Genomic DNA, 24,432 nt, shown 5'->3' on the forward strand with positions numbered 1-24,432 from the left:
TTTAAGGGTCTGCAACTTGATCATTGCTCTTCTATAAATAAAATAAATATTTTAATGCGCTCCAATATAATTTTAAGTGAGGAATAAAAAAGTGTAAATAGTTTCATAGAAATTGTCTTCCACTTAATAGGATTCAGACTGAGTGGTCCAGATTCTGTCTGAGCATCTTCCAGGAGATGGCTGATTTCTACAATGAGTAAAGTGTTGGGTCAAAGCAACAGAGAGCTCAAAGCTGTAGACATACAAAATAGAAAGCCACCAAAAAGGGAGCTATAAAGTAAGGAGAGCTTTCTAAAGTTAACATCAGAGAAATTGGTACTTCATAGTTTGCAGACTCAATTCTTGCCCTTGAATATATTCACTTTCTTTTCAACCCTAATGATGAGAACTGGAGTGTTTTTTAAAATCTCCTTTCATCCTAGGAGAGGCCATTCCCTAAGCAGAAATTACATAGGTATCTATTGTGTCCAGAAGAAAATTCATGTTCTTGCTTAGCATTTCCTGACGCCCAAATTGAGTTGTAAGGATCTTAATTTCCCTCTTCAATTTTCATGAGGTAGAATTTTCCTGAGGAATGAAGGACTAACTGGTAGCTTTGGGAAAAACATGAACCAATCAGAGGTCCTTGGTTCCGGATCCATGGCTATTAATAGTTAGCTTTGTGAGTTTGGACAAGACAAAACATAACCTTGTATAACTTTCCCTATATGTTAAGCAAGTCTTTTTAAATCTTCCAGATTTGCAATTATATAGAGCTGAAGGAATTCTGTTCTGATCAATATCTGAGAGTCACAAAGATGTTCTGAAGAGAATGGATTTAGATTTGTCTTTGAATGGCATGTTTTATTGGTCACTAGCTTTGTTTTATATTTTCTCATTTATATGATTTGTAAATTTGCAAAGAGTTACAGCATTTTATTTGTATTGTTTAATCCCTTGAAACAGGCTATGTTTGGGCATTAATTAGATTCATCAGGGAATTTTTAAATATGGAGAATCACTGTGATTATATCTTAAGCCAATCTATAGCTCTTACTTCTGATTTGCTAATATGCTTCCTACTATATTCATGTGTTTTATTTAATCACAGTTATATCCTATCCAAGAATAAGAACATATACAAAAACAGAATAATATGGTGATGGAATAAGCCTTGGTTTCAAATTAGCAAGGCCCATGTTCAAAGTCTAATTCTGCTAGTTTATAGCTATATAAACTTTGTTAATTACTTCTCACTTTCTTGCTTGTATATTTGCCTCAAGATGAGTGTTTTGTTAACTTGGATTTTATCCCTGACCATTATCAGATCAGACTTATTTTCCCTGGTATTTTACTTGCATCTTTGAAATTATTGTATGTATAGAAAAATACACTAGTTCAATGGCACCGCATATGAAAGGAACTCTGTATTCCAGACAATTTACGTGTGAAGATAATGGAGAAAAGAAAGTAAAGAAGGCAGAAAGGAAATTTTAATTTTATTTTATGATATTCTGTTCTCCTTGCATTGATGACAGCATTCAGATAATTACTGTGATTGTGGTTTATACACTTTTCAGAACTTATTATCTATTAATATTGTGTTATTTATGTCTTCACTGTTAGAACTTAATGAGAGCATAATTTTTTGCCACAATAGTACATGGTAAGATGTTTGATGAGTGAATGCAGTTCTTTGTTATAATAAAGAAGAAAATAAACTTAATTTTGTTGAATATTTTGTTTCCTAGTTGTTACAAGAAATAGCCCTCAGAAGTAAACCTATAACTGAACCATATCAAGGACTTGAGAGATTCTTTACTTTTGATAAAAATGAAAAACTCAACTTAATTCCTTCTTATAGCTTAGAATGCAACCATTCCAGTACTAGGATTACACTTGCAGGTAAATTTGGACATGAAATCAGATGACCTATGGACCAACCTAACAAATCTCTAACACAATTTTTAAAAGCAGTCTCTTGTCATTGATGGAAATACTGGACAATTCTATGCAATGAATAAAATAACTTCCTTTCTGTCTCCCTAAAATAATTAGCTCAGTGTGAGTTACTGTATGTTTACACCTAATGCTGCTATCAAAATTTGAAAAACAAAACAAAACATGACTATCATGAAATTGGGGAAAGATTCTTTTCAGAGTTTAGATTGTGGCCTTCACTATATTATAAAATAATGTAAACCCTCTGAATTACTTCATCAGCTAAGTATTATAGGAAGATCCTTAAATTTAATCTTAAAAACAAGTCTTAAAATCTTAGGATCTGTGAAATTACTGAGACATAGCTATAATTTCCTTTTTTCTTTATCTTCTATATCTCGGTAAAATACACTTCACTTAAAATTTAGCATCTTAATCATCTTTTAGCTTACAGATCATTGGTTCTAAATGCATCCATAATGTTTTACAACCTTTATCACCATCCATCTCCAGAACCCTTTTCTTCTTGTAAAGCTGAAACTCTACACTCATTAAACAATAACTCCCCATCTTCTCCTTCCCTCAATCCTTGACAATCATCCTTCTACTGTTTTTATTGTTTTGATTATTCTACATCCCTCATTCACATAAGTGTAATCATGCAGTATTTTTTTGTGTGAGTGTGTGATTGGCTTATTTCACCTCGAATAACATCCTCTAGTTTCATGCATGTTGTTGCATGTATCTGAGTTTTCTTTCTTTAAAAAATAAAATATATAAAAGTGAGGATAGAAGGTCTGAATGAAGCTCTCTCATTCCAGCTTTTTTATTCATTCCTCTAAACCTCTAAGACTCTATGGGACATAGTTTGAAAGTCACTGTTTAGGTAGAGAAAAAGGCTTTTTAAAATTCTGTTTTATGGCTGGATAATATCCTATTGTATAGTTTACCACTTTTTTCTACCCATTCATCCATCAGTGTACTTTGTACTGCTCCTGCCTTCCACTGTGGTAAGTAATGCTGCTGTGAACATGTATGTTTACAAGTATCTCCATAAGATACTACTGCCATTTCTTTGGGGGATAAACCCAAAAGTAGAATGGCTGGATCATATGGTAATTTGATTTTTAGATTTTTGAGGAATTACTATACTATTTGCCACAGTGGCTGTAATATTTTAATTATGTAGAAAATAAGCTTAATGTTGTTGATTTTATTGATTCTTTAGTTATTTACATTTCCATCAACAGTGTTCAAGAGTTCTAATTGTTCCATATCCTTGACAACTAGTATTATGTTTGGTTTTATGGATGATAGTAATCTTCCTGAGTCTTAGGTGGTGTGTCTCTGTAGTTACTTGTAGTTTAGATTTACATTTCCCAAATGATTCATGATACTAAACATCTTTCCACATGCGTATTAATCATTTGGAAGACATCTATGAGGTGATATCTATTCAAGTCCCTTGCTCATTTTTTTGGTCAGGTTGGGTGTTTTGTTTTGTTTTGTTTTTGAGTAATTCTTTTTTGAATTCTGGATAGTAATATTATTTGCAAGTTATTTTCTCTATCATTCTGTGACTTGCTTTTTTTGAGGAGGTGGGGAGTACTGGGGATTGAATCCAGGGTGCTAATCCACTGAGCTACATCCCCAGCCTTTTTAGTTTTTATTTTGAGACAGGGTCTCACCAAGTTCCTAGGGCCTTGCTAAGTTGCTGAGGGTAGCTTCAAACTTGCACACTCCTGCCTCAGTCTCCTGAGTTCCTAGGACTATGGATATGCTTCATCATGCCCAGCTGGTAATATTTTTTGGTGAAGAATTTTTTTTCTTAATGTTATTTTTGTCTATTTTTTTCTTTTGTTTCATGTGCCTTTTATACCAAGTCCAAGAATTCATTTCCAGAGCCAATATCTTGAAACTTTGGTCCTTGTTTTCTCCTAAGAGTTCTATAGTTTTATTTCTTAGATTTATATCTTCATCCATTTTTAGTTAATTTTCATAGTTGATATTAGATAAAAGTCCATATTCACTTATTTGCATATGGATTTAAGGTTTTTTAGCACCCTTTGTTCAATAGACTGTTTTTTTCTCCATTTAATGATCTAAGCATTGGTGTCAACAATTATTTGACTAAAAGAATAGATTTTAAGTGTTTTTACCAGACATAAAAGTACAAGTTGTGTTAGGGATGTTAGCTGCTTAATGATGAAGTGCTTGCCTGGCATGTTTGAAACCCTGGGTTCCATTCCCAGGTTAGGAAAAAAACGTATGTATTGTGAAGTAAGGCATATGTTAATTAGTTTAATTTTATCTATTTCACAATTTATTCAACTTCAAAGAATTGTATTTTGTACCCTAAATGTATTCAATTTTTGTCAACTAAAAACAATCATTTTGCCATGAGGTATTTCTGGGTTCTATATTCTTTTCCATTGGTCAGTACAGCACTGTTTTGATTACTGTGTCATTATAGTACATTATAAGATCAGGAGGTATCTTTCAGCTTTGTTCTTGTGTTTCAAGATTGTTTTCTATTCAGGGTCATTTGTGATTCTATATGAATTGTAGGATGGGTTTTTCTACTTCTGCAAAAAATATCATTGAGCTTTTGGTAGGGATTGCATTTAGTCTATAAATTGCTTTTGGTACTTTTGACATCTTAGCACTACTAGGTCATGTCCATGACTATGTACTATGTATTTATGTTTTCTTTTATTTCTTTCATCAATGTTTTCATTTTTCATTGTGTAAAGGTTTTATCTCCTTAGTTGACTCCTAGATATTATATTACTTGTTATGGTAGTATAAACAAAATTATTTTCTTAATTTCTATTTTAGGGTGTTCATTGCTAGTATAAAGAAATGTAGTTGACTTTTGCCTATTGACTTTTTAGCCTATTTTGCTGAGTTCCTTTATTATCTCTATTTAAATGTGTGTGTGTGGGGGGGGTCTGTGTGTGGAAATTCTAGGGTTTTCTAACAAATAAGATCGTATTTTTGAACAGAGATGATTTTATGTCTTCATTTCTGATGTGGGTGCAACCCCCCACCCCGCCTTTTTCTTTTTTTTTTGCCTAATTTCACTGGATATATTTTACTATATTGAATAGAAGTGTTGAAAGCAGCTGTCCTTTTCTTGTTCCAGAGTTTGGAAAAAAAAAAAAAAAAAGCTTTCAGTATTTCACTATTACACATCATGCTTTCTTTGGGTTTTCATATGGAATGGATTATATGGTGGTAATCTCTAACTCTTGCTATTTGGCTGAGAGCTTTTATTGAAAAGATGGTGTTGAATTTTGTGAAGTATATTTTACACATCAATTATTCAGTTAAGGTTTGGTGTATTATACTGATCAATGTGATCGATGTTCATATGTTAAACATTCCTTATATTCTAGGAACAAATCCCGGTCGTGTAGTATATTCCTTTTAGTGTGCTGCTGAGTTTTGTTTGCTAGTATTTTGTGGACGATTTCTTTCATCACTGCTTGTAAGAGATATTGGTCTAAATCTTTCTTTTCTTGTAGTATCTTTGTGTGGCTTTGGTGTCAGGGTAATGCTGGCATTATAGAATGAGTAAGAAGTATTCCCTCCTAAGATCTTTGAAAACATTTAAGAAGGATTGTTATTTGTTCTTCTTTAAATGTTTGTCTGACCTCACTATAAAGCCATTAGGTCTGGGATTTTTTTGAGTGTGTGAAACTTTTTTTTTTTTTAATTACTGGCTCAATATGCATGTATATATTCGAATTTCTCATTTCTTTCTTTCTTTTTTTTTTTTTTTTTTTTTTGGTACTAGGGATTGAACTCAGGGCCTCACACATGAGTGCTCTGTCACTAAGCTACACACTCAGCCATTTTTTATTTTTTATTTTTTTTCCAGCCATTTTTTTAAAATATATTTATTTGGTTGTAAATGAACACACAGTATACAGTATCTTTATTTATTTTTATGTGGTGCTAAGGATTGAATCCAGTGTCTCACACATGCAAGGCAAGCACTTTACCACTGAGCTACAGCCTCAGCCCACACACCCAGCCTTTTTTAATTTTTTATTTTGAGATATGGTCTTGCTAAATTGCCCAGGCTTGTCTCAAGTTGTGCAATTCTCCTGCCTCAGCTTCCTGAGTTTCTGGAATTAAAGATGTCTATCATCAGGCCTTACTTCTTGATTTTGTAATTTTGTTTATAAAGCTGGATCTTGATGTTTTTTATATTATTTCATTTTCTATGTGTTTAAACATGTGTATTCATGTGTAAAGTATTATACCTTATGTTGTATTTTTTATCTTTCAAAAATATTTGTTTCTCTTCAATATGCATGATTATATTTGCAATTTTAATTTGCTTTTTCTTTTTAATCAAGATTTATGAATTTAATGGTTTTATGAGAGTCTTTATTTCATAATACATCTTTTTAAATATATATTCCTTAATTCAGATGAATATCGTTCAGTAAGATAATATAATAAACCAATCACATTGATTTGCCTAATTCTATACTTTCTATTATTTCAACCATTTTTCCATTTCAGGAGACAGAGAATGGATCCCAGAAAGTAGTTTAAGTGTACATGCTGATAATGCAGTTGCCTGTGGTCTTGTGCAGAGTTTCCAGTCTCTTTCATCAAGTGTATACAAGCAAAAAAAGGGTAAGGCTGGATACAAGGTAGCGATGCCATGTTTGTGGGGTCATTTTATTTAGTTTTTTTTTTTTTTTCTCAGCAGTTTACTAGGCACCTGAATATTAGATTTTGCAATTACAATTATTTTAACTAAATGTCCTAGAATTTTTCTTCCAAAAAAACTAAACCAGACCAAACCAAATCAAACTAAAACACTGAGTAAGTAAGTATACATATTATTTCTCTCAAAATCATGAATTCTAGAGTCTTAGCTGTTTTCTGCAACAATGTGTTAGATAACACTATTTGCAACTTGCAGCTTAAGATAGTCTATCCTGAGTGATCCTTATAAAATACACACTGAATTTCATTATGCACTCAGGAAGCAGTATATTATACCAGATTTCTTGTACTCTTGATTGGATTTAGCCATATGTAAAACAAATGCCCTAGATTAAGATTATTCCTTAGAACTGGTTTTGCAAGTTGTTTGGTTCTAATAATTGCTGTATGTGTTATCCATGGGATTTTGATTTCAAAACGATTTCATAAGATAATTTTGACATATCGAATGATTGCTGTAATATTTTCCTAATGTGTGCATCACTAGCATTATTATGTCATTTCTGTTATTCATTACACCTGCTTAAAGTATGTTTGCTTTACTCTGTACTTGGCATAAAGTTGCAGTAGATAACTCATGAATTAAGGCAATTAAATGCACTGTTGTTGAGTATGTGAACACTATGCTAGGCCCTGGAAATTAAGGGATACGTAAGTCCTCCTGCTAGACCTTAGGGAGCTCACAATTGAGGAGGAATCCTTGACACAGTGAGCTAATTGCCTTGGTTTAAAGACTCTCTTAAAACCTGAAATTTAATTACATATGATTTGTTCACGTATATAAGATTTATATGGCTCTCTTGCTCGAAACCCTATGATTAAATCTCTTGGCTAGCTGAGATTCCTTCAATATGCATTTATGTTGAGAATCTGTCAGTTATAAATGTTTTTTAGAAGAAAAACCATCCAGTTATGATAAAAAAATTGGCTCTATAATTAGGTACCTATTCTCACATCAAATTCCAAAGAAGCTTCAAAAATTCTGGTAACTTCTATCTGAGGCAATCAGAAGGAACTGTTTTAAGTCACTGTATATTGATAAAAATAAATTCATAATGCATGCTATGAAAAATTTGTTACTAAGACAAATTTTTAATAAATAGCCAAATACTTTTAAGTATTTAAAAGTATTTAAGTATCAATTTGGGCAGATCAGTGTGTGTGTCAATAATTTGCTATGAAAATCCTGGTGATACCCTTGTCTCTATGGCCTGAGACTCTCCAACCTCAAAGTGAGCATAATCAACTGGGAAACAGATGTAATGTTGATTTCTGTATCTCACTCTTAGAGATTCTGATTCATTTAGGCTGAGGTAAGGCCCTCAAATTTGAATTTATCAACAATTAATTGTAATGCTGATATAGATACTTCAAAATTTATATTTTGAGAAATAGTTGTATAAATATGTAAATGCATAAGTAATAAATTTATAAAAAGTATGAATAATGTAATTTTTGGAAATTGATAGGTAATTAATGATAGCACATACTGTCAGTAATAATATATATTTGCATTTTATTTAGGAATAGAGATGATGAATAATGACTGTCACTGAAAATATAGATATGCAAGATGTTAGAGAGTATGTGACATTTTAGTTAAGTCTTTAAAAAGTAATAACATTTATCAGTGAGGGGAGTTGCAAAATGCCTTTCTGGACAGAGGTAGTAGCCTGAAATAAAATGTTCCGGAAATATTGCAAGTTATAGAAATCTTATATTCTGAACTGATGCCAGCATAGAAAGGGATTCCAATTTTTCTAAGATTTTAAAATTTGTGACTATATATACATTGTAATACTTATGTGATTAGCAACAAGTACATTGATACTCTCCACCCCCTGCTAAAAGTTATTCCTCTTCCACCCCTTCTTTCTGTCTCTGTATATAGCAAGGGCACCCAAACCTTGATCAGGCCTGAAACCTAGGAGTCACCTTGACTGGCTGCAGCTTATTCATAGGCAAATCCTGCTGATTTCAGCTCCAAAAGCCAGCCCAAACCTAAACACTTCCATCTTCACTGCTCAAGATAAGCCCAAGCCAGTTGCCTGTCATCTCTCACTTGTCTCCCAGTTTCATTTTTACCCCTCCCCAAACCATGTTACTATGATTACTTCTCATCAAATTCTACTATTTGTAGTCAGGGAGTAAATTGGTTATCCTTACAGTCATAAAATTATTTATATTTATAGTTTGTAGGAAGTGAAACATACTTTCAATAAATTTAAAACTTAAGTAGCATTGCATGATTTTCCTGCCTATAAGTATTCCAAAACTTCCCAAGAAAGGTAGAAAAAAATCATATTCGTTCTGTGCATCACACAGCAATATATGAGTTGGTTACCCATCTCTCCTAACTGCATATTTTCTACCCTATAGCCAAGTGGATCCTCTCTGTTCTTAGGTAGGTCATGCCTTTCTTAGTATATTATAAAATATGCTTGTCCAGGATGCTCTGCTGCAACCTTTCACTCCATCCTTGGACCTTTCTTCATATGACTGGTTCTTTCACCAATCTTAGTCCCGATTTTACCTCCTTAGATAGAGCTTTCAGTATGCTATTTAACTCTAGTCTATTGAGTCCTTCTATTTTTTTCTCATAGAACATATCACAGACATTATCTTATTTGTAGGGTTTTCTGCTATCCCCACCTTGCTTAGGAAAAAAGCAAGGACTAGCTAGTCTTCTTGTTAGGGTGCCTTCAATGTAGAATGGGGGCTAGAACCTTGTAAGTCCTCAGTGTGTGTTTCTGAAAGAGGGAAATAGGATAGAAAGCTTGAGTCTTCATTTGGAATGAAATTTGAGGGTAAGGGTAATGTCTCATTCACTTTGAATACCCTGAATTAATTAACTCAAAGAATTAATTAATGACTTTATAATTGACTCAGGCTGAGCATTAATTCACAAGTTCTCAGAGTTTAAGGATATTTAAGACATTATATTCTTTTATTCCTTAACTTTACAGGTGTGATATGGATTACTATTTGTGTCTAGGTCATAAGCTGATTTCTAATTCAGTGAGATGTGACAATGATGTTCTTAGCTCTCCAGCTTAGCATTTTTTTTCAACTAAGCCAATACTACTCAATAAAATTTCCTTATATTTTCTAGAACTCTTAGAAATTATATTTCTGTTTGTTTGTTTGTTTTTAATGTATGAATGCTCAGCAGTTTACATATGGAACAAGAATGTCAGTGGACAATGATGTTTTGCCAACTTTATTCAGGCTTAAAATAATGTGTCCTTTGACATATTTAGTAACATATTTTAGTAGCATATTTAGTAACATATAATTATTTGTTACTAAAATGCTACCCCAAAAGCCTGTTGCTTTGTGTTTTATCAAGTTCTAATGTTATATTTAGAATAGCAATAATAAAGTGCCGTAAATACTATTCAAGGAGTGATTCATATTTTTATATCCTATCTGTATTTTTATGCCCATTAACTAATACCACTGTATTTCATCTCCTCAATATTCAGCATAATTTAATTGGTAATCATGGGACATATATTCTTTAGCTAACACCGAGAAAAATTAATTTTGTTTTATTTGTGGTTAGCTGAGATCGGCATGAATAATTTTTTAAGATTATATTGCCCATGATGGCACAAGTTTCTCTAAAAGCAATTTCTTATGTTTATAATCTACAAAGTAGGCTATTTTTTATTATGGAAAGATTGCCTCATCAGTGGCATTTTTTATTAGTGCCAGTCAATGTGTCAATCCTTAACCATAGCAATAATATTAATAAGCTTGCAAATTAAATACTAGAAAGAATGACATGTTTTCCTAAATGAACAATAAGTAAACAAAATCAACAACCAAATTGGGACTTCTTCTATCTCATCCTGTGATTTGGTTACTTTAAATTACCCTTGAACATAATTTCAGTAAGAAAGATGGTCTGTCTATTTGCTGTGTGTTAAGCATAAGTCTGACCCATCCCATGTGTACCTTTTCTCTCTTTTGGGAACAATTAGCTTCAAATACTGTGGCAACCAGATGTTGTTGTAAGAATTCAGCAAGTGTTGTGCTCTCCTGAGTTTTCTGAAGGGCATCTACATTATTTTAAATTATTCTAACTTCATATTTTTCTGGGTTGGCAGAAGTCCAGTTCTTACTAATAGTATCATCTTTTTGTTTGTTTTATTTTAATAAGAGTACTAAATTTCTTCAAGTTTTACCTTGACTGAGAAACATTATAATACAAGAGAAGAGTGTGGTTTACCCATACTCCCAGGTCCTCTGAGTTCTGTATAAATTTCCTCTGGTACCCACTGGCTTCCATACAAGAGCAACAAGCTTGCTTGATGGCTGTGAATGAAATATCCATTCTTTGCAATATAGCACATAAAAGAGGAAACCACTTCTAAATTCAAGTCATTAAAATAATTCTTTAGAATATTTACATACATACATATATTTTAAACATATATGCACATTTTTTTATTAGTTATTTTTCTTCAGAATTGTTTCTGAGCACAAACAGACACAGAAGGGCCAGAAGCTTATTTTAATTTATTCCTAATTTTATTCCACAAAAAATATTTTAAAAATTAATTTCTTCAATGTTCATTAAAATTGGTGCCCTTTGGAACTTAACCTCACTCAACTTTAATTGCTTAAACAATTACATACTGCAACCAAATGCTTCTTAAGGTTAGCTACATTCAAAGTAAGTTTTTCCAGCTAAGGAAAAAGAAGATGAACTCAGTAGTCATTAAATGTTTTATATAGGATGACTGTAGCCACTTTTTTGAATTTTGCATTTTCCTTTGAATCAACAAGAGTGGGTGTAATGTTACATAGCATATGTTCAGTCAAATCATGTTTTTCATAAGAATGACAATTGCACTTCTTTAAAAAATCTAATATTTTACACAAAGCCAGTTTGTGTTAAGAGAATGCAAAATTATTACCATAAATATGTTAATAAATGTATTTATGTTTACTATGAATATATTTCTAAATCAGAAAAATAATTTAGTACATTTAAAAATTTACCGATGCTATGAATTTTTAAATCTGTTCTTAAAAATTTCCTTGGCCTTTATTAAAGAGTATTTTGTGAGAAATACAAAATTATAAATCAGTTATGTTGCATAGGATTTGAAAGGATTCTTTTCCCTACTATTAAAAACAAAAGCAAAACAACATCAACAAAAAAAATCCTTAGTGTTGAAGTAACCAACTAAACCAAACTTTTAAACAGATAAAAGAGTAGCCATCTTAGTCGAATAAAGTAGTAACCTGACTTAGGTCTGTGCTTCTGGAATTTGTAAACTAAAGTACCCTATAAGGCAATGGAAAGTGAACTGTCAGAATACAGAGAAAAAAACACACAGGAGATATAGGTCAGACTTAGTACACAACAAATAGATGAGACTTCTTATAGGAAAATTATAGATGTGATCTCACTTAGTTTAAAAACTGTGTTTTTCTAAAATTTCACACAAATCTTGTATATTAGACTGTTCAATCTCCATATTTTTAAATAAAAGAATAGATTACACACTGTCAATAAAATTGATTCATTAGGAAGTGGCCGCATAGAGGTTGTTTTCTCTTGTGACATACATACTTGAATTTGGGATGGACCAGAAGATTGTGTGGTTGTGCTGGTCTGACATTGACTTGTTTTATAGATATTTTGCTTTAGTGATATTGAGATCAATTTGCTTCTAAATATTAAAAAATAGGGGAAATACTCAGAAGGTTTTTTTTTTTTTTTTTTTTTTTTTGGTCTTTGTGACAGGGGATGAAAATCAAAAGTCAGTTTTCACATAATCTTTGAAATCCATTTTTTGTTTGTTCATTTTGTTTTGGTCTTGGGTTTGAGCCCAGGGCCTTGCCTCATGCCAGGCAAGTGTTCTACCATTGAGCTATATCCTGAGCCTGATTTTCTCATAAAATTTGTTGCATTATATTCACTGCTCTGTCTTCAGGAAGCTGGTATTTTATATTGAGAAATACTCAAAATTTTAAAAACAGTTGATTGGATTCTTTTTCTTTTTGTTCTAGGCCAGAAGTCACAGAGACCTTCAACAGCAAATTTACCACTTTCCAACTCTGTTAAAAACAGCTCCAACTGTCTTTCATCCTCTCAGCCTCGACCAAGAAGTGCAGCTGTTCGATCATTATCTAGAGCTGCTTCGGAAATTTTAGAAATTGAATATATTGATATTACTGGCCAGAATGAACCTTTCTTAGATAACACAGCTGATCAACAAACTTTAGAGAGTTTGGAAAAAGAATTAGATGTGCTGAGAAATCATGCAGGTAATGCTTTTTTTTTTTTTTTCTTCACTCTAGATAATGTTAACTTTGTCTTCTGTTACCTTCTTCACCTTATTCTTAAAAACAAGCAAGCAAAACAGATCTTTCCTTTCTTTCTTCAGCTATCAACTTTGGATACATCTTGCTAACACCCTGAAAAAGTTCTAAAATGCATTGCTGTCCAGGCACAACAGAGATGGTCCCCTAGCAAACCAAGTGCACAGTCAAATTGTGGCATAAGGATCTCTGTGTATTCAGAAAAATCAAAACCAATACTAGACATATTTCTCTTTCTACAAACCCAGTGAAGGTTTAATCACTCTAGCTTTAAGTAAAACTGTTGTCCAATACCCTTGTTGAAAATTGAGCCTGTTAGAACTTTTAAAGCAGTGCTCTGTAGCTTTAACGTATTCATAGATGCCCCAGGGGATCTTGTTAAAATGCAGATTCTGATTGAGTCCTCATTTCTGGGATGGGACCTGAGATTTTGCACATCTAACAAGTACCCAGATGATGCCAATTTTGCTCTTTAGCAAACCACAATTTGAGGAGAAATTATACTTGTGCTCTCTGTTTGCAACCTCAATGGGATAGTCTGGCCAATGGAGACCACATTCTTGAATGTGCAAAGGTCTGGTTGAATAACAAAATATCAAAATATCCTCTTCTTTTCTTTTTTTTTTTATTGGTTGTTCAAAACATTACAAAGCTCTTGATATATCATCTTTCATACATTTGATTCAAGTGGGTTATGAACTCCCATTTTTACCCCAAATACAGATTGCAGAATCACATCGTTTACACATCCACGTTGTTACATAATGCCATATTAGTGACTGTTGTATTCTGCTACCTTTCCTATCCCCTACTATCCCCCCTCCCCTCCCCTCCCATCTTCTCTCTCTACCCCATCTGCTGTAATTCAATTCTCTCCCTTGTTTTTTTTTCCCCCTTTCCCCTCACAACCTCTTATATGTAATTTTGTGTAACAATGAGGGTCTCCTTCCATTTCCCTGCAATTTTCCTTCTCTCTCCCTTTCCCTCCCACCACCTCAATAAAATTCTGGAAAATCGGATACAAAAACATATCAAAAAGATCGTGCACCATGATCAAGTAGGATTCATCCCTGGGATGCAAGGCTGGTTCAATATACGGAAATCAATAAATGTTATTCACCACATCAATAGACTTAAAGATAAGAACCATATGATCATCTCGATAGACGCAGAAAAAGCATTCGACAAAGTACAGCATCCCTTTATGTTCAAAACACTAGAAAAATTAGGGATAACAGGAACTTACCTCAACATTTTAAAGCTATATATGCTAAGCCTCAGGCTAACATCATTCTAAATGGAGAAAAACTGAAGGCATTCCCTCTAAAATCTGGAACAAGACAGGGATGTCCTCTCTAACCATTTCTATTCAATTTAGTTCCCCTATAGTATGCTCTTTTAAGGTCTTCAGGGAATAATCCAAGAAGGGCAATAGCTGGGTCAAATGGTGGTTACATTCCTAGCTTTCCCAGGAATCTCCATACTGCTTTCCAAATTGGCTGCACCAATTTGCAGTCCCACCAGCAATGTACAAGTGTACCCTATTCCCCACATCCTTGCCAGCACTTATTGTTGTTTGACTTCATAATGGCTGCCAATCTTACTGGAGTGAGATGGTATCTTAGGGTGGTTTTGATTTGCATTTCTCTGACTGCTAGAGATGGTGAGCATTTTTTCATGTACTTGTTGATTGATTGTATATCCTCCTCTGAGAAGTGTCTGTTCAGGTCCTTGGCCCATTTGTTGATTGGGTTATTTGTTCTCTTATTGTTTAATTTTTTGAGTTCTTTGTATACTCTGGATATTAGGGCTCTATCTGAAGTGTGAGGAGTAAAAATTTGTTCCCAGGATGTAAGCTCCCTATTTACCTCTCTTATTGTTTCTCTTGCTGAGAAAAAACTTTTTAGTTTAAGTAAGTTCCATTTGTTTATTCTTGTTATTAACTCTTGGACTATGGGTGTCCTATTAAGGAATTTGGAGCCCAACCCCACAATATGTAGATCGGAGCCAACTTTTTCTTCTATCAGATGCAGAGTCTCTGATTTGATATCAAGCTCTTTGATCCATTTTGAGTTAACTTTTGTGCATGGCGAGAGACAGGGATTCAGCTTCATTTTGTTGCATATGGATTTCCAGATTTCCCAGCACCATTTGTTGAAGATGCTATCCTTCCTCCATTGCATGCTTTTAGCCCCTTTATCAAATATAAGAAAGTTGTAATTTTGTGGATTGGTCTCTGTGTCCTCTATTCTGTACCATTGGTCTACCCGCCTATTTTGGTACCAGTTACCATGCTGTTTTTGTTACAATTGCTCTGTAATATAGTTTGAAATCTGGTATCGCTATACCGCCAGACTCACACTTCCTGCTTAGAATTGCTTTTGCTATTCTGGGTATTTTGTTTTTCCGTATTAATTTCATGATTGCTTTAGCTATTTCTACAAGAAATTCCGTTGGGATTTTGATTGGCATTGCATTAAACCTATAGAGAACTTTGGGTAATATCACCATTTTGATGATGTTAGTTCTGCCTATCCATGAACAGGGTATATTTTTCCATCTTCTAAGATCTTCTTCTATTTCTCTCTTTAGGGTTCTGTAGTTTTCATTGTATAAATCTTTCACCTCTTTTGTTAGGTTGATTCCCAAGTATTTTATTTTTTTTTGAGGATATTGTGAATGGAGTGGTTTTCCTCATTTCCATTTCAGAAGTTTTGTTGCTGATATACAGGAATGCCTTTGATTTATGCGTGTTGATTTTGTTACTGTGGTTTGTGAATCAGGTGTTGTGATGCTTCCAGTATTATAATTTTTACTAAAGATTGCTTTGGCTATTCATTTATTTCTGCTTCCATGTGAACTTATGATTGTGTTTTTCTAGTTCTGCAAAAATTCCCTTTGAAATTTTTATAGGGTTTGCATTGAATCTGTAGAGAACTTTGGGTGGTGTGGATGTTTTAACAGTATTAATTCTCTCAACCCATGAACATGGGAGGTCTTTTAGTCTTTTAATATCTTCAATTTCTTCAGTATTTTATTTATTTATATTTTATTGGTTGTTCAAAACCTTACAAAGCTCTTGACATATCATATTTCATACATTAGCATACATTAGCTTCAAGTGAGTTATGAACTCCCATTTTTACCCCAAATACAGATTGCAAAATCACATGGGTTACACATCCACATTTTTACATAATGCCATACTAGTAACTGTCTTCAGTATTTTAAAATTTTCACTGTAGAGGTCTTTCACATCCTTAGGTTTTTTCTGAAATAAGTATGTGTATGTGTGTGTGTGTGTGTGTGTGTGTGTGTATACACACACACATATATGTATGTATGTATGTATGTATGTATGTATTTTGCAGAGATTTAACCCAGGAGCTCTCTAGTATTGAGCTACACCATCAGCACTTTTTATTTTTTATTTTGAGACCAGGTCTTACTAAATTGCTGAAACTGGCCTCCAGCTAGATAATGTTAATAATAGATGTTAGCCTTATGAATCACTAGGATTATAGGTGTGCCCCACTATGTCTGGCTTATTTATTTATTTGTGGTTATTTTGAATATGATTGCTTTCCTGATTTCTTTCTCAGTGAGTTCATTATTGGTATATAGGTAAGATATTGGTTGTGTATGTTGATATTGTATCCTGATAGTTTACCAATTTGTTTCTCATTTCTCAGAGTATTTGGTATAGAGTATTTAGGTTTTCCTAAAATCTAATATAACGTCACATTATCTCAAACAGGGATAATTTAACTTCCTCTGTATGTATGCCTTCTTTTCTCTCTTTTAAGTGATTATTTGGGCTAAAATTTCTAGTACTCTATTGAATAAGAGTGCTGAAAATAGACACCATTATCTCATTCCTGGTTTAGTGGAAATGGCTTCAGTTTTTCCCTGTTGAGTATGATATTGGCTATGTGTTTGCCATGCATAGCATTTATTATGCAGAGGTATTTTCCTTCTGTAGCTAATTCATTCAGGACTTTTATCATGAAGAAATTTGAATTTTATCAAATACCTTTTCTATATCTATTGGGAAAATGAGGTGATATATATCATTAATTCAATTCATGTGCTGCATTAAGTTTATTGATTTTCATTAAACCTTCCTTGTAGCCCTGGAATAAAAAACAATTGATCATGGTGTATGGTCTTTTTAATGTGCTATGAATTCAACTTACAAATATTTTGTTGATGATTTTTGCATTTATGTTTATTAGAAATATCATTTTACAATTAATTCCTTTTTTAAAAAGAATTATTTTCCCTTCCTTTCTTCCTTTCTTTTGTTGGCCTTGTCAGGTTTGAGTCACACTTTTATAACATTGAATTTGGTTTCTTACCTTCCTATTTAATGTAGTAGTTTGAGGGGCATTGATATTTGTTCTTTATTTAAATGTTTGGTAATATTCAGCAAAGAAGAAATTCAATCTTGTTTGGGGGACTTTTTATTACTGAATCTATCTCATTACTTGTTAGTGATCTATTTATTTAGCCTTTTAAAATATTCTTTTCACTCAATTTTGGTGGGTTATGTATGTCCAGAAATTTGTCTATTTTTTAATTTTACAATTTATTAGTATATAGTTTTTCAAAATATTCCTTGTTGATCCTTTGAATTTCAGTGATATCCATAGTAATGTCTCATTTTTTCACCTTTAATTTTATTTATTTGGCATTTTTTTCTTTCTTTTTGTTTGTTTAGTTAAAAGTCTATAAATTTTATCTTTTCAAAGATTTAACTCAGTTTCATTTTTATTGTTCTCTTAGTCTCCATTTCATTTATTTGTGCTCTGATTTTTATAATTTTTTTTCTTCTACTGATATGGGGGTTTTATTTTTCTTGTTTTTCTAAAACCTTGAGAGTCATCATTGGGTTATGTACTCAAAATATTTTTTTTTTATGTAAACACTCATTGTCATAAATTTTCCACTTGGTGCAGCTGCTTATATTGTGTCCCACAGATATTTGTATGTTTCCATTGTCAGTTCATTCAAAGAATTTTTAAATTTCCCTTCTGACTTCCTCAGTTCAAAAGTGCGTTGTCCAATTTTAATATGTTTGTATAATTTCTACAGTTACGGTTCCTCTTGATTTCTACTTTAATTTTATTGTGATCAGAGAAAACACAGAATATTTTTCAATATTTTTGGAGGTTGTTAAAACTTGCTTTGTCCCTTAATATATGGCCTATTCTAGAAAAATTTCTGTGTTCCTATGAAAAGAATATGTATTCTCTAGCCATTGAGTGATATATTCTGTAAATGTCTGTTAAGTCCATTTTATTTATAGTATAATTAACTCTTGTTACTTTGTTGATTTTTGTTTGGATGATTTATCCATTGCTCATAGAAAGTTATTGAATTCACCCATTATTATTGTATTGAGACCTATCTTTTCTTTTAATGTCTTGGTAGCATTTATAATTTACAAAATGTGATGCTCCAAACTTTGGCATAAATAAATTTATAATTATTATATCTTCTTGATTAATTAATCCCTTGATCAATTGCATTTATATTTATCAGAAATATAATTTTAAAATTCATTTTATTATTCATTTTATTAATTTATTAATTAATTTTGATTAATTTATTTCAGTTATATATGGTATATATAGTTATATATACTATATATAATATATATATTTACACATATATATTATATATAGTCATGTGGACATAATAAGAAAAACATGATATATAGTTTGCTCTAGTTTAGTCCCTAGTACTTCCCTTTTCCCAATCCTCATCCTCCTATATATTCCCTTTAGTGGGATTGATTTTTTAACATGTTCTTATCTTGGTGAATATCTCTCTTGTCTCTTTAGGTTTAGGATTTCCTTAAGCATCTTTTGCAATTCTTGTCTAGTGGTCTTGAATTCTACTTGTTTATGTTTATCACAGAAAGTCTTTTATTTCATCTTCAATTCTGAAGGATAGCCTTGCTGGGTATAATAGTCATTTTGGTTTGCAGTTATTTTCTTTCAGGACATGAAATACATTATTCCTTGTTTTACTGGCCTATAAGGTTCCTACTAGGAAAACTTCTGTTAATTTAATGGGCTTATTTTTACATATGACTTGATGTTTCTATCTTTTAGCTTTTCTTTGTCCTGTACAATTGTCAATTTAATTATGTTTTGGAGAGGTACTTTTTCTAGTCATTTCTATTTAGGATTCCAACCTATATGTTATTTTCTTTCTCAAATTGTGGGAAATTTTCTGTTTACTGGATTCACTTTCTATGCCTCTGTTATTCTTCTTCTACAGATATGCCCATGAGCTAGAATTTTGATCTTTTAATGATGTCCTGAGATCTCACAGGCTCTTTTCATTCTTTGTTATTTTTTTCTTTATTACTGTCTAATTAAAATATTTTAAAAGACTTTTCTTCAAACTTCCCTTGATCTATTCTGTTTTTGAGGATTTCAATTGAGATTTCTATCTGACTTATTGAAATTTTCATTCCAAGATTTCTTTTTGGTTCTTTACAAAATTTCTTTCTCTTCACTGAAGTTCCCATTCATTCCCCACATTCTCTTTCTTGTATCATCCAATTCTGTATTTGCATTCTCTTGGATTTTACCAAGTGTTTTAAAATCATCTTTTGAATTTGTTATCTGACACTTTATATCCACTTTGATATCTATGGAATCTTTTCCTAGAGAATTATGAGTTTCATATTACCTTGCTTTTTATACTTCATGTGTTTCTATGTTGAGTTTTGTTCAACTGTTTGGATATATTTCTCTTTAATTTTTACGTAATAGCTTTCTTGGTATGCAGCTTTCTATTGATGATATGTCTTAGGGTTTGACTCATTGAACTTATTTTCAACTAAACACCTTAGTTAATCTCCCTGTAACTTCTTCAATTGCGACTCATGTGTTTTGATCAAGTATTTTTCTTGTCAGAGTTGGAGAGACATACTTTCTTTACAGGTCTTGCAAGATTAAGGAAACTGGTAATTCAGGGAAGTATTATGTATGCAAAAGTAATTATGGGTTGCATTCTCAATAGTTGCTCCAAAAATGGGAGAGGTAGCCACTATCATATGTTGGAGGTTTCCCCAGGCAACTATTGATACAAATTTTGTTACTTGAAAGTTAACTTTTAAAAATCATTGTATCTTTTTGTTTTGCAGTACTAATGATTAAACGCAGAGCATTACACATGCTAAAGCAAGTGCTCTATCTCTGAATCTTATCCTCAACCCACTTGAAGGCAATTCTGATAATAGATGCCCTACTTGTAGTGATGGGCATGAAGCTCTTGTTTTCTAATTATGCATTGGTATAGCTCTAAGTGCTTCTCAAGAAGTAGGGCCAAAATCACAACCCCTGTTATGTGATACTCTCCTTCAATCTAATCAGCAGCATGTAGTTTGGAAAGTAAGGCTGCAATAGCTGTAGAGGACCCAGGTGTGTCATGAATCAGTAATTCTTGTGTTTCTCCTCTCTTCTGCTACTGCCGAGATGTCTCCCAGGAGTAGGATGTCAGGTCCCTACTAGCTTTTCCCAACTGGAATGAGTCAATGGCTGGAGGTTTTCTCCCCTGTTCTTCACCTAGAAGTGTCTTACAGGATTCAAGCAGAACTGGGTCATGATTGGGGCTAGGCACAATTTCTTTTAATAGGGCTGCGACTGTAGATCTATGGCAGAGCATTGTCTCAGTGTGCACAAATCTCTGGGTTTCATACTCAACATCAAAAAAAAAGTTTAAAAAATAAAAATAAAAAGTGATGTAAAAAAGAATGACAAAAAATGAAAAAACTGAAACCTAAAAATTAAAAATATATAAAGAAAAAACAGTTACAGAATAAAAATATAAGAGGTAAAAAATAAAGGAGAGAGAAAAAAATATATAAAATATAATATAATAAAAACAAATGAATAGTTCTTCCTTTTCAAAGTGCTCAGAATCCAAATGGAGGATAGACTATCACATGCTTTGCCAATCTAACTTTTCATCCTGTCTTCTTAGACTGTGCCCCCTGAGGCCAGAAGTCATCTAGGGATTTTTTTTAGTACCATTTTGTTCAGGTGGAGTACCTGCTAAATGTTGTGCTGGAGTGAATTCCACCTGTAATTGGTTGAAATTACTCCTCCCTAGGTTTCCTGCATGATCAAGATTGTGTTGAACACAGTCTCCTCCAGAGGTGTATTCTCTCTGGAGGTTCTTAAAGTGTGTGCCCCTGGTTTATTGAAGGTCATAAGCTGGTGGTGGAGGACTCTGAGAGAAGGATGCAATTAAAGCACAAAGATCTGAGCTGGAAGGATGGTGGTGAGAATTGTATGACTCGGCCTTGATCTTGGCCACTTTACATCAGGGCACTCAGCCACAGATAAACCACGTAACTGGTATTCATCCTGATCTCAGAAGGCAAATTCACCAATTAGCTTCTTCCAGAGGGCTGTCTCTTCCCATCTCCTCCACATCTCACCCCAACTCCCTGCATCACTGAACTTTCCCTAAGCCAAGACTGTCTCTGAAGCTAATACCCATTTGGCAGTGCACCAGATTGTCTATGGGTTCCTAGAGATGGAAGTAGACTGGGATTTAAAACCCTCAGAGTAGTAGACTCAAGCAATTCAAGCTTTTTTAAGATGACTCCTGGCAATAGTGGTCTGAGAATTTACTTGGAAATGCAGTGAATTCCTCTAAAGATAGTAGTCTGTGTAGATTCTAGGTCTCTTATTTATTTAGGATGTATGTCTGTAATGTGTAGGTTTCTGAGCCAAATTGGAACCTCTCTCTTCACCTTTATCCTCTCAGAAAGAGAATCCTCCACACTCCATCCACACCCCAACCCTGGTTCTGGGTGACAAGTGCTGGCTATTCTGTTTCTTTTCTATGCTTATTTGCCCAGCCTCTAAAATTTCAGGTCTCCTCTGGCTGTTGAGTTACAGGCACACCCACAGCCACTCACCTCTGTACACATGCAACTATACACACACTGCATTGGTTCTATCCCATGGAGAAGTCGGAGAATGCTGGGTGCCTCTATTCTGCCATTTTGTGCTTCTCTCCATCTTACTACTGTTAAAGCAACCATTATTAACTATTAAATATGTGTGCATTCTAACTACAAAAAGATTAAATGTTTAGAAGGATGAATATAGATTGAAGGAAAAAAAGTGATAATTTTATAAAAACAGATGCTTCTCTACATGATTTTTTAAATCCATGAAATGTGTCATTGAATAGAAAAAAAAATGGAAAGGAAATTGAACATTTCGATATGAGTGGAGTGCCCAGTTGGAGTCCAGGTTCTAGGTATCCCAAATAAAGAATTGAACAAGACACAAAAAAGTAACAGACAGAGCATTGATTTATTGAAAGTGAAAGTAATAGTAAAGAAGAGCAGAGGGGACCCAGCAAGAGAGAATATCAGGGCCCATGTTTGGGCAGTCTTGTCTTATAGTCTGAGCTGTGCCTCTGTCTCCTCCTTGCAGAACTGATTGAAGACATTTCCCTATTTGTTTCCAAAGGTTATTTTCACCTAATTGGAATATAGAACTTTTGGTAGGAGTTGGCATGTCAATGGAACTATGCAGACCTTGGGGCAGGAGGTGGCATGGTGATAAGCTCTCCATTGTGGGAGTTGCCATGGTAATTAAACTTACCATAAACAGAGTCATGATGACTCATCTCCCTGTCTTGTACTCTGGCTGGCAATTTTCTTGCACCTAGTCTTTGCCATCTTGATGTCCTTAAACTCCTACCTCAACTTCAGACAAGTATTTTTTCATCACAAGAAAATTATTTGAGCTGTATAAAAATTACCCTTTTGTAGACAAAAAGACTGGGATATTGACAGTTTTCTATAGTTCAGTTTAATTTTTGCCAATATTTCTTTAAAATTAAGGAAAAATGTGAAAAGAAGCAGTGAGCACCCAAGGCCACTTCCTAACTATGTTTTAGTTTTGATAGTAACTATTAAGTCTCTAAAAATAAAAGATGAAGAGTCTTTAGTTTGTTCCTTTATTTTAAAAGCACATTCTAATCTAGATGGTATTGAATGTACCTCTGTGATAGTTTATTATGTTATCAAGGTTTCTTTTCACTTTCTTTTTTTTAGGGAAAATTTATATGGATTAAATGCTTAGTACCAGCAGTTTTTTTCTCCATGACATCCCTATCTTGAGCCTTTTATTTTGATTCATCTCTGGAAGGCTTGATTTGGCATCCTTGATAAGGTCTGTCTTTTATCTTTATGGCTGATTGGCATGTTAGCTAGATTTATTTAGTGACTCACAATTTCTTTTCCTTTGAACTTGGTAGACAGTTCTTCCCTATCTTCTGACCCTGGGTGTGGTGCTAATTAGGTTTTTTTTTTTTGTTGTTTGTTTGTTTGTTTGTTTGTTTTGGTACTGGGGATTGAGCTCAGGGACACTTAACCACTGAGCCACATCCCCAGCTGAATTTTTATTTAGAGACAGGGTCTCCCTGAGTTGTTTAGTGCCTCGCAGTTGCTGAGGCTGGCTTTGAACTCACAATCCTCATGCCTCAACTGCCTGAGCATCTAGGACTACAGATGTGTACCACCCACCCAGCCCTAATTAGTAGTCAATCAAGGTATTTCCCTTTTAAAGTTTGTTTGGGCAAATATAACTCAGTTTTTTCTCTGTAGGTAGGGTCCCTGGTAGCTCTATTACCTAAAATTTTCCTGTTTGAGAATGCCTACTACCTTTATATTTGAATTTCGAACCAGATAAGGGTAGTGGCCTAGGGCCATTTTAAACCTTGTGCATACTCATTTACCATTTTCTGACTCTGAATTTTTCTGTGAAGTAATCTACAGACAATTTGCTTTTTTCCCCCTTTTTAAATCTACCCTCTGTCCTGAATGTGACAGATGTCTTTCCTGCCTCAGTGTTCGCAGAATTTTCTTCAGTAACTGGAGAAGGACTGATTCAATGTCAGTAATTCAGCATTTCTTAAAATGGCAGCCTTCTCTTTCTATCTTCAGAATAAATTACTTTTTATTTTCAGATAAATTTTCTGCTTTTGTATCTTTGAATTGCTTTTCTGTTCCATTTGGCTTTTTCCTGCTGAGAAACCTGTTTTCTCTTTTTAATGTTGGATCTTCTTTAAACAATATATTATATTGTGTTTATATATATATATATATATATATATATATATATATATATATATTTGTTTCAGCTAGTTTGTATTTTCCTTTTTTTATTTACTGTGATTTATCTCAAGCTTGTATTCTGTGTTATGGCTTTACTTTTCACTTAGCTGTAGTTCATTCTTTACCATTTGATTTTTAAAAAAAAATTATTCGCAAGGTATTGCTTTAACTTTTTCTTTTGAAAGTTTTGGTAACTTTTAATTATGATATAATTTCAAGCTTATAGAAAATTTGCAAAAATGCAAGAATAATACAAGAAATTC

At 33.2% G+C, this 24,432-nt stretch overlaps 1 protein-coding gene across 2 annotated transcripts in view; it reads left to right on the top strand.

Moving 5' to 3' along the window:
- Zbbx (zinc finger B-box domain containing) overlaps window positions 1-24,432 on the top strand; it is a 123,803-nt gene that overhangs the window by 91,128 nt on the left and 8,243 nt on the right. Inside the window, exons 15-17 of one of the 2 annotated variants that reach the window (XM_076868296.2) lie at window positions 1,731-1,884; window positions 6,457-6,573; window positions 12,697-12,954. In XM_076868296.2, coding sequence (XP_076724411.2) covers window positions 1,731-1,884; window positions 6,457-6,573; window positions 12,697-12,954 — 529 coding nt within the window. The remainder of the gene's footprint in view (window positions 1-1,730; window positions 1,885-6,456; window positions 6,574-12,696; window positions 12,955-24,432) is intronic. The other variant, XM_076868297.2, reaches the window with a different exon arrangement.

The sequence above is a fragment of the Callospermophilus lateralis genome, chromosome 10 (genome assembly GCF_048772815.1).
Source record: "Callospermophilus lateralis isolate mCalLat2 chromosome 10, mCalLat2.hap1, whole genome shotgun sequence".
Classification (NCBI taxonomy): domain Eukaryota; kingdom Metazoa; phylum Chordata; class Mammalia; order Rodentia; family Sciuridae; genus Callospermophilus; species Callospermophilus lateralis.